The sequence below is a fragment of the Triturus cristatus genome, chromosome 3_1, assembly GCF_964204655.1.
Source record: "Triturus cristatus chromosome 3_1, aTriCri1.1, whole genome shotgun sequence".
Classification (NCBI taxonomy): Eukaryota; Metazoa; Chordata; class Amphibia; order Caudata; family Salamandridae; genus Triturus; species Triturus cristatus.
In genome coordinates this window covers 771,214,730-771,231,209 of record NC_140583.1, presented here as the reverse complement: position 1 = coordinate 771,231,209, position 16,480 = coordinate 771,214,730, and the positions used below count along the sequence as shown (strand labels likewise).

The 16,480-nt window shown below is 41.2% G+C and overlaps 1 protein-coding gene across 5 annotated transcripts in view; it reads right to left on the bottom strand.

Annotated features, from left to right (window-relative positions):
• ANO9 (anoctamin 9) overlaps window positions 1-16,480 on the bottom strand; it is a 519,627-nt gene that overhangs the window by 175,731 nt on the left and 327,416 nt on the right. For all 5 annotated transcript variants that reach the window (XM_085644947.1, XM_085644948.1, XM_085644950.1 and 2 more), the window contains one exon: window positions 14,236-14,318. In XM_085644947.1, coding sequence (XP_085501073.1) covers window positions 14,236-14,318 — 83 coding nt within the window. The remainder of the gene's footprint in view (window positions 1-14,235; window positions 14,319-16,480) is intronic.

Below are 16,480 nucleotides of genomic sequence, written 5' to 3'. Positions count from 1 at the left end.
CCTAGATGATGGTACACAGATCGTGCTTTTTGTGATTTGGTGTAGATCCGTTCAGTAGTTTGGGAGAAATTAACTGGAAAACCAATGTATATATCTGGGGACGCGGATTATTTGTGGATCCACCAACGGGTAATCCGTGGATTCACGTGCACTACCGAACTCATGATTGGCTGACCACACCTTCACAGAAATGTTGCGGCCATCATTTTGTTTGTCTGGAAAACAGTCCTCGGGCCTGAAAATGTGTTTGCAAATTGAATGAATGGCCAGGTGAGAGGTTTCCTGACCTCTTGAACATGTTATAAAAGAGGGCTTAGCATGTGTCCTAGAGTCAGAAATGTGAAAAAACTTTTTTTTTTTTCCCACTTCTGAAATCCGTGGATCCCTCACGAGTCTCAGCTCAGCCTTGCATCCAGAAAAAAGAGTCATGGATCTAGAAAAAAAATGAAAAAAAATAAAACATCCACTGCATCCAACCCCATACTGTGCACGGCAGAAGGCTGTGCCCAGCTTGTGTTTGGGTGAATGTGGCAGGGTTGGCGCTGGTTATATTAATGTGTGTGCTAAGAAAAACATAGAAATTCACTGAAAAAAACAAAGGTTACAAGGACGTTATAGTTAAGTTCTGAATTTACTCGCACAAAACCATAGAAATTCAGCAGTTTAGTTATGCTTATACTTATAGGTAAACTTATCTGAAGACACTATAACTTGTTTCATTAAGTAACTTAAGACAACAAGCAATAGTTTCTTAACATAAGTTTAACTATAAGTATCAATATAACTGCTGAATTGCTATGCTTTTGTGCAAGTACATTTAGAACCTAACTATAACGGCCCTGTAACCTTGGGTTTTTTAAGTGAACATATATACATATATGCCACCGTTTGATTAATTTCCATTAAACTTTGCAGACCTATTGTTTTTCTACATTCGCTGACGATGCAAAGTTTCATTCATTAAGGGGGTGCAAAGAAAAAAAGGAGGTCACAAAACACGTTTTCCACCTATGCATTTTCCATAGACCTGTGCAGGAGACATAGTGGCAAAATAGCTAGTCAGAGTTTTGTAAAAATTGGCAGGAATATAGCTTATGGGGTGGTAAGTGTCTTTTTCGGTAGTGTAGTGACATTGGTTTACTAGTTTCAAAGTTATAAAACACAAAAACATAGTGATATATTAGGCCACAGTAATTTTGCAGTATATCTTGGTACATGCAAATGACAAAACAGTATATGATTGGCTAATGACTGCCCTTACAAAAGTAAAAGGCTTTGCCACTGGATTCAAGCTAGCCTGGCTGAAGAGGGGTGTTACCCCGAAACCGGTCCCAGGATGCTTGTTTCCGGTCCAGGGAAGACCTGGCTTGGCAGTTCGGGCTGGATTGTTCCCATGAGGCACAGGGTCAAGACTGATTTGCATATAGCTGGGTCTGAACTGAAGTGGCAAAGTGAGTTAAAGAACAATGATGGATTCAACCCAGATCTATGACCGGGATGAGTGTCTGAAAAGTTTCAGCGCTCCGTCCATCATCACCTTGTGTTTGCAATATTGTTTAGACCATAGTTTGGCTGTCTTCTGGATTTTAAGTTTAAGAATGGTGGAATACTGTTTTATAAGTGGATAAGAAGGGATGAGTTAGTTTATATAAGTGTGTAAAGGTAGGTAAAAGTAGTTTTATTACCTTATATATTTGTAAAAACGTTTGCTGAGTACCTATAAAGTACCATGATACTTAAAAAGAGGTTCCAAAAATTAAATATGTAAATAAGACGTTTAAAACACTGTACTACGCTATATTTCCACTTAAAACCCAGTACACACACTAAGAGCGGTATAAACAAAAGGGCTGCCTTTTAATTTTGTAAGGCCAAAATACTGTTTACACCACAGTCAGTCTGCATTCTGGCTTTTAAGGGGAAATATAGTGTATTTTTGAAATTTTGTATACCTTTAATTGTTTTTATTTCTATAAGTACCACAATAATTTGCAACTAGTACCACCGTACTCAGCAAACCTTTTAGAAAATAGATAATGTAATAAAACTTCTTTTCAATACCTTTACACACTTATATAAACTGACTAAGCTCTTCCTATTCACTTACAAAACATTTATAGCGAAAACACAGAACGCAGACTGAGGACCTGATTTAGATGTTGGCAGGACCACGACGGAGAGGCCTTTTTTTGGCAGTGTTCTGCCCGCCAACCTGGCGGCCACCCACCTTATTTAGAAGTTGGCTGGCAATTGGAGAAAAGTCCCCCGACTCCGTAAGAACTTTGCTTCCCACCCATATGGCGGGATGGGCTGCAGCAATAAGCCGCAGGACTCTAGCCAGGATTCCCGCCCTTCATATTTGGATGTGGACTGTTTCCAAGGGAATTCCGACAGGAATCTCTCCTATTCCGAGTTGGCGGAATGGGAGGTAAAGGGGTGCAAACTCACCTTGATACGGGGTACAAGCTGCAATTTCATCCTCTTTGCCATTGTCCAGGTCCTACATGTCCTGCTGCACCTTGACCACGACGGAACGACACCCCGTTTTGACAGAAATGAAGGTAGGTGTTTGGGGTGTGTATGGGTATACAATGCATTTTGTGTGTATGTTGTGGGGTGCAAAGCAGAATGAACAAAATATGCTCACTACACATAACCTATGTACACATACACAACATATATGTGCTTTACGTAAAAAAGAAAATTCCCACTTACCTGTCTCCTCACCACCATGGTTGGCCCCTGTCAGTACTCATTCCAACCCGTCAGGAATATCCAAATCTGCTCGGCGGGACCATGCTGTCTCGACCACACATGCCAACATTTTAGAACAGGAAAATAGAAGACTTTAAAAAAACTATTGGGAGAATGTATGTTACTCGTTGACTTCTTTTGAAGCAGAGGCATTTTCCGGCAGGAATCAGCCAAAATAAAGCCATTATTGGCTCCAAAAATCGGGAGTCTCCCGCCTGAATCTGTTTTCACAGAATCACGGAATTCTGTTTATCACATATACATTTAAATACGGCGGGTGGAAGACCGTCAGCTCAATGGAGTACCAGGGCCCACCACTGCGGCGGGACGGAGGTAAGACCTCCAAGACCTAAATCAGACCCTAAGTGTGGTCTAAACAATATGGTCACCTTTTATTGTTGTAAGGGCTTTCATTACTCAATCATATACTGTTTTGTCATTGTGATATATTGCAGTATAACACAAAATTACCACATTATACCATGGCACAATGTATCACTCTATTTTTGTGCCTTATAAGCCTGATTCACAATGGTAAACTTGCACTTTTGGGTAAGTTTACGATCAAATGCTAGTCACAAAGGTATTTTACTAATAGTATCTTTAGGACTGCGGAGTCTCCACACATAACAAAAATAGGACCGGTCCTATCTTTTTATATGCGAAGACTCCGTAGTCGTAAAGATACTACTCGTAAAATACCTTTCTGAATAACAAACAATCGTAAACTCACACAAAAGTTACCTTTCTGAATCGGGCCCTATAAGTTTAAAACTACTGACTCAATTAAGAGCTACTATCAGAAGGACCCTTTACACCCCATAAGAAAACAAGATACTTACCTGTTACTGTAGTTCTCCAGTATTGGTATCTTTCATAGAGTCACATGCTTGAATCATTCCCCTTTGTTGAAGTGGGAGTCCTACCATACCATAGAAAGTAGTCAATGACATACATAGCAGTTAATGTTAAAAAACATTCACTTCAATAGCTTATCCTCATCATTTAAGAAGAACCAAAGTTCAGCCAATCAGACATCATCACCATCTAAAACACTCACCACAGAGGCTTCAATCCCTCAGATTTTCCAATACACGTCGTGTGATGGGAGTCTACCTGAGCTCTGCTCAGTTTTCTACAGTTTTTCTCTATTTGGAGGATTTCACTTAAGGAAGACAATAAGACATGCATATACAGATTCTGATTGAACAACCATGTCAGAACCAGCAAGGAAAGAACTGTTGAGGCCCCGTGGATCGTGTGAAAAGAAAAGGCCAAACAAGGAATGCATCTACTCTCTACATCCTGAACATAAGGTAAAGGGCTGGAAAATATTCACCCCTTTTCTCAAAGGACATTAAAAGATAGAGAGGGCAAACTACTAATTTGGCTGCAAAAATTTTAATCTAAGGACAACCCTCTCTCTGAGGAGGATAGTGATGATTTCTCAAAGACTGTAAAATCCAGTAAAAGGGATAGGTCCCATGAGCGAGTGCCTCCAGGGTCACCAAAAAAGGCAATGAAAAAGATCCATCCTGGGTCATCAGGACAGATAAATATGTCAGAGGAACGCTCACATAAATCCAGAAAGGAAAAAACCTCCTCAGAACAAGTTCGGTCTGAACCTACTACTAAAGGACGTACACTTGAAAAAGTAATCTTCTCTACCGTCGATGACAAAAGGCCAGATGTACGACCATTCATTTCTGCGAGTCGTAAATTGCATCAAATTGCGACTCGCAAAAGTGAATGTACAACAGTGTCTCAGACTCTGTTTGCTATTCCCAATGAGGTCTCTAATTGCATGCCTCATTAATATTCATGAGGCTGTCGCAATTTGCGACCCCATTGGGAATGGCTCGCACTCACAGGGATGGTGGCCTGCTGGGGTCAGCAGACCGCCATGTCTGTGACTGCTTTTTTAATAAAGCAGTTTTTTTTAATGGCATCCCGTTTTCCTTAAAGGAAAATGGGATGCATTTAAAAAAGAAAAATGAAACTTTTCAGTTTCATTTTTTAAGGGCAAGCAGTGGTCCCTGGGACCACTGCCTGCTCTTGAATATATTTACGCACCCATTCACAAAGGAGAATGGGTCCCCGGGGGACCCCTTCCAGTTTTGGCTTACCACCCTTTTGAAAAGGGTGGTAAGCTGCGAATGTTTTGCGACCGCAAATGAGGTTGCAAAACAATCTTACATTGCAGTCAGACTCACTATTAGGAAGAGATGCCCTTGGCTAACCCCTTCCTAATAGCGAGTCACAAACCATATTTTGAGAGACGCTATTAGGTTAGCAACTCACAAAATAAGGTTTGTACATGGGGCCGACCAATTTTGCTGTCGTAAATGGACCAAATTCCAGTTTGCAACCGCAAAAAAAGGTCGTACAGCTGCCCCAAAATTTCTTAAGGCCGTTTCGAAACCACATCTTGAATTCTCGACGATGATGACACCGTTGACGACAACACCATTGACGGTTACTACAACGTCGACCTTTACTTGAGCGGCACTATCACTAATCATTTGAACATCACCGATATCGTCGACGACAAGACTGTCTACAAAAACCCTGTTGATGATGGCACAGTTGACCAAGACGTATTGACGGCGAAGACACTGTTGACGAAGGCACCGTCAACAATGATACAGTCGACAATGACACCGTCAATGACGGCCCCATCAACAACAACACCACCAGTGAAAACCTCATCACTGACAGTACCAACAACGGCGGAATGACAGAACCATTCATACCACTGTCAACCAGATTGTCTACAGAGACATTACAGCCTGCACACACATAACTGAGTAGGATGTTCCCTTTTCCACCTGCGCGTCTGCTTGATGATGATGATTTAGAGGATGAAGGTCCTTTTGGGGCAGCACATAGTCCGTCTGAGCTTCATGTCAGATGCCAAGAGGATAATGATGAAGACCAGTATTATGAGGACCAGTATTATATCTATAGTTCTGTAAAATTTCAGCTAAATACCTTGACCCATTTTCCCGCTACGTCTGTTTAAAGAACACTCTACGCCACTCCACTTCACTGTATGACACACCACTCCACTCTGACATGTCACTCTATTCTACGACACCCCAATCTATGACATACCACTCCACTCTGTGACACTCCACTCTACGATACACCACTCCACAACTTCACTCGACCACATGTCACTTCACCCGATATGCCACTCCACTCGACAACATGCCATGCTACTCCCCTATATAACATCCCACTTCACTCCATGCCACTCCACTCTACGCCCCTCCACTCCAAGACAGTGTTTCACACATCACTCTATGAGACAGCACTCCAATCTACTGTATGACACATCACTGCACTCTATGCCAGTCCACTGTACAACATGCCACTCCCCTCTATGACAGCCCACTCCACTTTACAACATCCCAACCCACTGTACATGATACTCCACTCTGCGCCACTCCACAACATCCCATTTCACTCTACGTCACTCCAATATACATCCCCTTCAGTATAAGAAACTATACAATATGCCACTTTATGACATATTACTCTACTCTTCGACAACCCACTACACTGTATGCCACTCCTCAACACTCTACTCCACTCTATGCCCCTTCACTGTATGCAACGCTACTCAACTTTATGACACTGTTCTAGATGCCACTTCACCCTACAACACTCCACTCTACAGCACTCTATGTCACTCTACTCTGTGACACTTCACCCCAATCTACGACATGCCACTCCACTCTACTATATGCTACTTCATTCTTCGACACTCTACTCCACTGTATGCCACTCTGCGTCAATCTACTCCACTCTGAGTCACTGTACACCACTCAACTCCACCCCCTTCCACTGTACACTATGACACTGTATGCAACCACACTGAATGCCATGACACTCTACATCACAACACTTAATGGCACAACACTTTACGCCACTCCACTGTATGCTATTCCACTCTACGCAACTCCACTGTATCCCCCTACACTGTAAGACACTCTACGACACGCCACTCTATGACATAACACTCCAGTCTACTCTATGACACGCAACTCCACTCTACGCCACTCCACTGTTCTCTAAGACACACCACTGTACTCTACATCATGCCACTCCCCTCTACGCTATTCCACTCTATGCCACTCCTCCTTAATCCAGTCAACTCTACGCCACTCCATTGTACGCTATTGCACTCTACGACACTCCACTCTGTAACACTCCACTCTATGCCACTCCACTCTATGCCACTCCAACTGTATGCTATTCCACCCTACTACACTCCACTTAATGCTACTCCACTCCAAAACACTTTATGTCACAACATTCTACGCCACAGCACTCTACGCCACAACAGTCTAGGGTACAAAGCTCTACAATACTACACTGTATGACAGTACACTCTACTCTGCTCTACGACACTCTACTCCACTCTACTCCACTCCACTCTATGACACTTTACACGCCTCCAATCTACTCCACTGTATGACACTACACTGCGCAATGCTATGCTTGTCTATGCCACTGTACAACTCTACTCCACTATATGCTACTCTACAACACTCTACTCCACTCCATGCCACTCTACACAACTCTGTCTATGCTACTCCACCCCCATTTACTCCACTCTACTCTATGACAAACTACTCCACTATACTCCGCTCCACGCCACTCAACTCTACAACATTCTATGCCACTCCACTCTACTCTACTCCACTCTACAACACTGTACTCTACGCCACTGCACTCTACTCCACGGCATTTTCCTGCACTCTATGACACGCCACACCACTCCACTGTACAACATACCACTCCACTTTAAGACACTTTACTCCACTTCCACTACGACACTCCACACCACTCTACTGTATGACATACCACTCCCCCACTCTGTTACACCATTCCCCTTGACTCCACCGCACTCTACTCAACTATACAATGCTTTACCCTACCCTACACCACTGTACTCTGTACTGTATGCTACTCTACTCCACTTAACTCTATCCCACTTCAGTCTTCCCAACTCTACTCTATGCCACTCTACTGTACTCCACTTCACAGTATCCAACTTCACTCTACGCCACTCTATTGTACCCAACTCTACTCTACACCATTATATATCCCACTTCATTCTACCCCTATGGAACTCCACTGTACGCCTCTCTATCCCAGTTCACTCTATGCCACTGTACTCTACGCCACTCTACTCTATGCCACTCTACTCTAACCCACTTCATTCTAGGTGACTCCACGGTATTCTGCAACACTGTTCTGTATGCAACTACACTGTACGTCACTCTACTCTACTCTACTCCACTCTACCCCACTTCAGTCTACTTCACTGTACTGTACCTTACTTCACTCTATCCCACTTCACTGTACGTTATTATACTGTACGTCAGTGTGCTCTATCCTACTTCCCTCTATCTTACTCAACTCTACCCCACTTCACTCTACCCCACTCTACTCTATGCTACTTCAAGCCACTCCACTCTATGCTACTGTACTCGACTACACTATACAGCACCGCACTCTACGCCGCAGTGCTCTACTCTGCACCAAAGCACTCTATGCCACTCTACTCTACCCGAGTTCACTCTATCCCACTTCACTCTACCACACTTCATTCTACCTGACCTCTGTATACGACACTGTATGCCACTTCACTGTCCCCCCACTTCACTCTACCCCACTTCAATTTAAACCAGTTTTGTTTTTCAAAAATAAAAACATACAAATTCAATGAAAAAACCAAAGGTTGAAAATACGTTAGGAAAACGTAATTTACTATTTGTATACCACTTCACTGTACACCACTCTACAGTATGCCACTCTACTCTACCCCACTTTAAGCCACCGAACTTCACTACTCCACTTCCCTCTACCCCACTTCACTGTAAAATAAAAAAACATGATATTACATATGCATTATGTTGCTACCTAGTAATTATTAGGAATATTTAGCTGAATAGATTACAATTGATTATATTGTGTTGTTATTCAGGTCGTTTCAAGATAGTGCCCATCATTGTCACCCCGTTTCATATTGTTGATGATGTTTCTCTTTGGCCATGTGATCAAGGCCGGAAGGCCAAAATGCATCGGAGTTTGTGTCTTAAGATCACAGAACTGCAACCTTCCTGAGTTTCCTCTTTCATTTGTTTGGATTACTTACCTGTATATATACATATATATATACATATATATACACAAGTAATAGACACGATGATGACATTAAGGCTTGTAAATTCTCTCTCAAAAATTGCAGGGCTGAATTTCTGGAACATACACTCATGCTCTTAGATATGATAACAATATGTCTAAAAGTGAATGTTTTTATCTTTGAGAGGGAACAATATAAGCAGCTACAAGGTGCTTCAATCGGCACCTGCTTCGCTCCCAGCTATGCCAACCTCATGGTGGGCTGGTGGGAGAAGCAGGTGCTCTGGAATGACCAAACTGAACATTGGATTTTTTGTGAGTCTAAATGGCTGCAGTACATAGACAAAATTTTCTTTGTGTGGAAAGGGTCTGAGAATTAACTGAATCTCTTTATTGACTGTCTTAACCAGAACAATGCTAACTTAAAATTCACGAGACATTACAGCCAGAAATCTGTTGCCTTCCTAGGCCTCAAACTCAGTGTTGAAAACGGTAAAATCAGTACAAACCTGTTCAGGAAGAAAACTGCAGGAAACTCAATCCTACACGCAGCTAGCTCCCATCCGCCCAGCTTTAAGTGGGGAATCCCTTACAGCGAATTCTTGAGGGCTAAACGCAATTGTAGCACCACCTTAGCATATGAAAACACCAAGCAGGAAATGAAGATAAGATTAAGGGAAAGGGGGCACTCCAAAAAAGCATTAGCCAGGCAGAAAAAAGAGTTTAGAGTCAGTCAAGGGATGAGATTCTAGACAAAGTCAAGCACATTAAGACTAGTGAGAATGCCGCCAAAAAACCCATCAGATTTATCACTAGATACTGTAGCCAATCAAACCAGATACGCAGGATACTAAGGAACAGATGGGACATCCTTAGACAGGATCCAATCCAGAGGAATGAGATAGGCACAACACCCTGGATAACATACATGAGGAGTACATCTTTGAGAGATATGCTGGTACACAGCCATCTTCAACCCAAGGAAGGTAGTTGGCTTAGGCAAGCAAAGGGCTTTCGTAAGTGCGGGAACTGCAAAGCGTGTAAAAATAGCAGCAATGTACTGGAGGTCACACTAGAGAGAACCAAGACCCTCTGGAAAATCCCCAAACTCATCACTTGCAGTACAGACTTTGTGGTGTATGCTATTGTTTGCCCCTGCCATCTGTGGTATATCAGGTCCACTACCTTCCAGATCAAAAAACGCATCTTAGAGCACTGGCGGGCGATCACAAATCGTGACCAGAGCTACAGTGCAGCAAGACACTTCTCAAGGGAACACAGGGCTGACTGGACCAAAGCCAAATTCTTTGGACTGGATACAGTCACACCCAACTTGAGAAGGGGCAACAGCACAGCTGCTCTACGCAAACTTGAATCGCGTTTCATCCTCTTAGCAGGCACCAAATTCTCTGACGGCCTGAATCAGGACGAAGAATTATATTCTCACCTGTAATGTAACACTCCCTTTAGTAGCACCTAGGCATTGGTTGACTACTCACGCCCTACCTCTTCCTCCCTTTCTCAAATTTTAATTGCACCTTTTCTTATGTTAAACACAGGCGCATTATCAACTCTCTATCTTTATGAGGTCTCATGTTACTTTTTAAAGTGAATGTAGTACCGTGAACAACTGTAATATTGTCTATGGTATGCTATGTTGCTAATGTTATTTTATTCTGATTTTGTACAGGACTGTGGCTGAAATCACCATGAACTACATGTCTGTGATAGGATTACAAGCACCGGAGTCTATCGGCAGAATGTCCACCTTTTACTCCTAGTCACTATTGAGTGCATGCCGTGGGTACTATCACTATCACTGAGTAAGAAGCACAATGTTTGAGGCAGGTCCTACACTTATCTCACTCACTAGGGATATCCCTCTAGTAACACCATAGCACATAGCCACCCAATAGGTAAAAGGGCACTAGTTCCTAATTTTTAACGGCCAATCACACACCGAGCATTAATCACTGATTAGCCTGGTACCAAGTTAATGGACACATTTTTTGAGACTCATTAAATGCCACCAAATGGTAATCACTGAGAATGAGCAGTACCTTATTATTTCTTCTTTACAAAGCAGCTGCGCCTGTTATTATGAATATTTTTGTTATCACAAATTTAAACAATGTGCCTTGAACATTTCTTTTATGTCTATGTTTTTAATGTGCACTTACCCTTTAAAAGTCATGTATTGGAGGCGATGGTCATGTGACCAAGACCACGGACGTGGTTGAAATGCCTCATCTTTCTCTGCTGTCCCAAAAATAAACCTGCTATACCGATCGAGTGGGCTCGTGTGGATATATATATATATATGAAGAGCACCAGGGAAACATGAACGATCTTGTTTATTTTGCAATAGATCAAATCCCTAAAAATCTGAGCGGTGGCGACAGAGAAAGAAAGTTGCGGAAATTGGAATCAAAGTACATACTCTTATATAACACCAAAATTCCAAATGGTCTAAATATTGAGGAGGACTTACATGTACATTTAATATGAGTATTAAATCAATTCTCCATTTCATTACCTGAATTGTATTATTTTTATTGAACACTAACTAGTGAACACTTAAAAAGTATGAAGGTCAAAGAACAACTGCATTTTATTGGTATATTGAGTCTATGGCAACATGATGAGCAACAATGCAATATTAGGTCATTTGATGAAAATGCTCTGTCAGTATCATTGGCTAAATGAATAGTGTTATGTACCTCTAATGATATGGAAATGTGAGAACATATTGATTTTTTGCACTAGCAAGATGATGAATTTATTTATGATCTTACAATCCAGAGGTGGCACACTGAGACAAAACAATATAGTAAAAACATAACAGATTAGCTTCTGATTAGAGAATTCACAGAGTATTGATGTAAGTGTGGTAATTTTGACAAATTCTGTTAATTTTTAGATTTTGATATAAAGGTCTTGCACTTTAACAGCTATTTTGCACAGAAACCAAAAATTTGCACAAAAAATCAGATGTACTGTAATGCACTTGCACTTTATCAACATTGCACTGAATTGAAATCTGTTTTTATTTATTAACAGAATCATGGACTGGATATGACCTAAACGTTTGGGCACTTGCCCGAGATTTCTTTGCAAATGGACAGTGTGACCGACATGATGAAAAATGTATATGTTGATTCATAGTAATAAGTGATTGGTATTTAAATTGTTTGTTATCCAGAGAGCATATCGGGAAACAGCAATTATTAGTGGGAATCAAATTTAAGGCGACACAATGTCATTATAATCATGTGAAACTAAGAATAATTCTTCCCAATGAATCAACATCTAGAGCATGTACAGAGTTTTTAACATATATATTATGATATTTTTTAAATACTATATATGTAAATCTATTAGTGATTTTAACTAATGGAGTAAGAGAGGAGGTAAAAAAAGTCGGTCTAATGCACAGTGATGATGGTGTTTCTCTTACGTAGTCTGTTCACTATATCTATTTGACAAACATGTCATGTGACCTTCACAATGTGTTTAAAAACGGTGTTCTTTTAGTGACTTCCCAGTGTGAAAAAGGCAAGTGTGCCGAAACGCGTCAAGCAGAGAAAATAAACTGAAGCTGGATGGTAAAACTCACCCAAGTGTCGGAGTCTGATTTCGGAAGTGAAATTGGAGGTGGTTTGAATATATATATATATATATATATATATATATATATATATATATATATATATATATAGCTAATTAGATATGTATTTAAGTACATTTTAATTTAAATTAGTTCATGGTTAGGATTAGGGCAAATTATTTTGGGACACAAATTTTAATTTTAGCTCTTTTAAGGATGCGGATGGTCTAATGCATGGCTTGCATTTTTATGTAATTGATGACATAAATGAAATACTTTGAAGGGTTGGGTTAGAATTTATAAATTAATAGATTACAAATTAAAACATTTATCAATTAAGGGTCATAGCTAGGTACATATTTAATTTGAACTGAAATATGGCTTAAAAAGTAAAGGATAGGATTCAGTATTTATGTTAAATTAATTTATTATGAAATAATATAGGATTATGTTTAAAGTTGGCATTAATGCTAGTTTAAGATTACTTAATAATTAAAATAAAATTAAATTAAGGAAAGAGTGTTAGAATTTGGTTCATGTGATGTATTTTGTTATTTGATTTTATTTGATTAATCAATTTAAAATATTCATGCGAGTTCATAGTTAAATTTAATATCAATTAATTATATAAAATAGTAAAGGATAAATAATTCGATACTAATGAATTTAATTGAAATTAATTAAGAGTTGAGGTTAGGGCTAGTTATTGAAAAAATACCTTTGAATAATTAAAGGGAAGGGTAAAGGTTGGCATAATTAAATTAATTAAAATAGCAGTTATTTAATTTAAAAAGGTCAGTGTAGTTTTAGGGTTGAGGTAGTGGGGTCAACACAGAGTAAAAACCATAAAAATGTGCCATAGCAACACAGAGACAATGATGTCGTTTTACCTCAGTACAGTAAACATTGAGGCAGGATCATAACACCAGTGTCTTAGATGCCTCTTTTGCTACCCTTGGTATTCTCGCGCATACACCTCTCCTCTCCTGGCATATTGCCTCCCCCTTGATTGGCGGATGGTGTACAGAGGGTTCTTCTTTACAGTGGTTTAGACACAATACGACCCCAAACTGTACCAGAAGAATTAAATCAAAATCATGAAAACTGAAACAAATCCCTTGTATTCCTAACTAACAACAGAGAACGCTTTCTGGAAGGTAACAATGAGAACCAAAGAAACAAAAGAGTTCCGAAAAGTCTGTAATATGTTTTCAGATTAATCAGTGAAGTTCCTTCAGTGGTGGAAATCTAAGCCTACTGTTGCCGGTGGCATGGCACTAAAAACAGTAAGCACACTCCATACAAACTGCATGCACAAAAAGGACTTGTGTTGGATTCAAAGAGAAAGGTTATTATTTTAAGAAACACAGGATGAAGAGCATATATATGACATGCCATAGCTGCTGAGGAAAAAGGTGAAATCGACAGTCTTAAAAATATTTATAAGTGACTTGCCTCCTCAGAAAAGAAACAAGTGTTCCAATTAGTGCCAAATTAAGGTTGTACTTTGCGGGTGTGGGTGTTTGGCGCTGGACTTACTCTCCAAACCTCTTGCACACCATCTGTTTTTAGAGGTGAATAGCTTGTGATCACTATCAATCTGGAAATACCCGTGACCACTCGCCCCGAAACTGAAGCCCTGCTCATGCCAGGCCCACCCTTTTGAGCCAGACATACCCTAAGGTGAGGGCAGTGCCAAAGGGCTTCGAACCACTCACCTCATCCTCATCCCAGCTGTACAGGTTCCACCACGAGACATCCTTCGCTCGCTGCCGCTTCCACAGCTCCAGGAACACGGTTGCTGAAGGCACACAACAAATGTAACAATTAGTACCGCCTGTAGCTACAGTTTTATTTATTGTTTCGGCTTACGAATGTAAACTCTTCAATATAAAATACATAATATTACACAAGTAGAGAACAGCACTAGGCGAATTCTGTTACCTTATCGCATTTCATAGAAGTTTCATATTGATAAAATATAAAGACAATCGAATAATATAGAGGAATAAAGAACAGTCAGCTACCATATGTAGAATTAGGCCGATCACTCCCACCATCTGTGCTTCGACCTTGACCTTAACGGCTAATTCTCATTTAACTACTAAGTATAGGAACACATATTCGAAATAGCTCATCTAGCCACCACCGTGTGCTATCACCTCCTGCTCCGGATCGCAATATCTAGACTAAAAATTTATTTACACAACCTATACATGACAAACACGATGTTGCAATCAAACACATTAGTTCAGAGATTAAGCAGACACGCCTGGAAATTAAAGTTCTCTTCTAAAGTGCAAACGTGCTTAACCAAGCATTGATTAATAATTGTGTTAGACTCCAGAGCTATACCTAACTCTTAAGAGATTTCATATTACCAGATTAATCCAATGATATATAAAGCAATTTAAAATCTCATAGTGATTTCCTTCAGATGCATTTACCTCACGTCTCACCCTCCAAGTGTATGTGTATTGCAGCTTGCCACATGATTCAGAACCGTTGCGCTATATTAGAACATTGGAATGTTGGCAGCTCCATTGAAAATAATGGAGTGCTCCAGGCTTATATTGGCTGGTGTAAGGCCCTCCAACATTCCAATGCTTCTGTGAACAAAGGCTTCAGGGAGCCTGAGGGGATTTCAATCCCCTTGTGCTCCCTGAAGCTTTTCTTTTATTTGTTAGAACATTTTGCCCTCTAGTGGCAGAATGTTCTAATTGCCTTATAGCCCTTCGTAGCTGGGCTATACCGGCTATTAAAGTCCCGCTGCCTTGTTAAAGTCCCTCGCCTTCAGCTCGGGACTTTAACGATGCAGTGGGCCATTAATAGCCGGTATAGCCGGTGGGCTATAAGGCTATAGTAAAATACCTCCAAAGATAATATGATAGATCCCAAGTTTATATCGTGGCCACAAACAATAGCTCAAGACTAATGCCCTTATTACAAGTATGGTGTGCGGTGGCGGTCCGACAACCGCTACCACTGCTGGTCCGCTCGCAGTATTCAAAGTGTAGCTGTCAGACCGCCACGTCCACCAGAGAACCAGGATACTGCGGCGGTCGCGCAGCAGAAGGGGGCAGCATATTACAGGTTGCCTGTCCACTGCCCCTTTCATGGAGATGAGCCTGCCATGAAAAGGGTGGTGTAGAGGCAACTAAGGAGGCCATAACAGGGCCCCCTGACGCTTATGGGACTAGGGGTTCATGTTGTGCCCCCCTGGAATTACACCCCAGTTCCGGCATGGTGTGGCATGCATGCTATATAGTGCAGGAACATGCTGCAGGTGCTGTCACGGCGGCATCTGCAGTTAAGGCTCACCTTTGAGCCTTATACAACCACCGCCGTGAGACTGCCGCAGCAACGCCCACCTGCCATGGATTACAGCTGTAATCCGGCAGACGGGCGCTCAACATTCCGAGCGGTCCTCCTGTTGGCGCCTCGGTGGCAGGCCAACAGGAGGATCGCCAAATTCGTAATAAAACCGGAATACCGAAATTAATTTTAAGGTTCACATTATGAGGGGTATAGTCAGAAGTCAGCCTATTCGTGGCATGCAATCACAGAACTTTCCAAGCTGCATAAATATTGAAAGCCACTGGGTTGAAGATGGATTCACAGTCAGTTTAGAGGAATATATTCTTAGCATCATTACAATGGCTTTTGTTGTATTTCTTAAAGAGCGAGCGTAGGCATAACCTGTAGCTGACAAGGAAGAGCTGCACAAGAGGATAAAGTGCATAAGCATTTCATCGCCACCTTGTGTGCAACTGCAGATGGTAAACAGTGTCTTGGTCGACTAAGTCCTCGTATAATTCTTTACCGGAAGTGAACCTACCCTGAGCGTTGAAGCTCTCTCTGTTCCAGGGAAGAGCAGATCCAAGCATTTCTCGTAGCAGGGGGCAGGTTTAATTTCCTGTAACAATGTAAAGAGCTCAGCTCCCTGCATATTAAACATTCAGA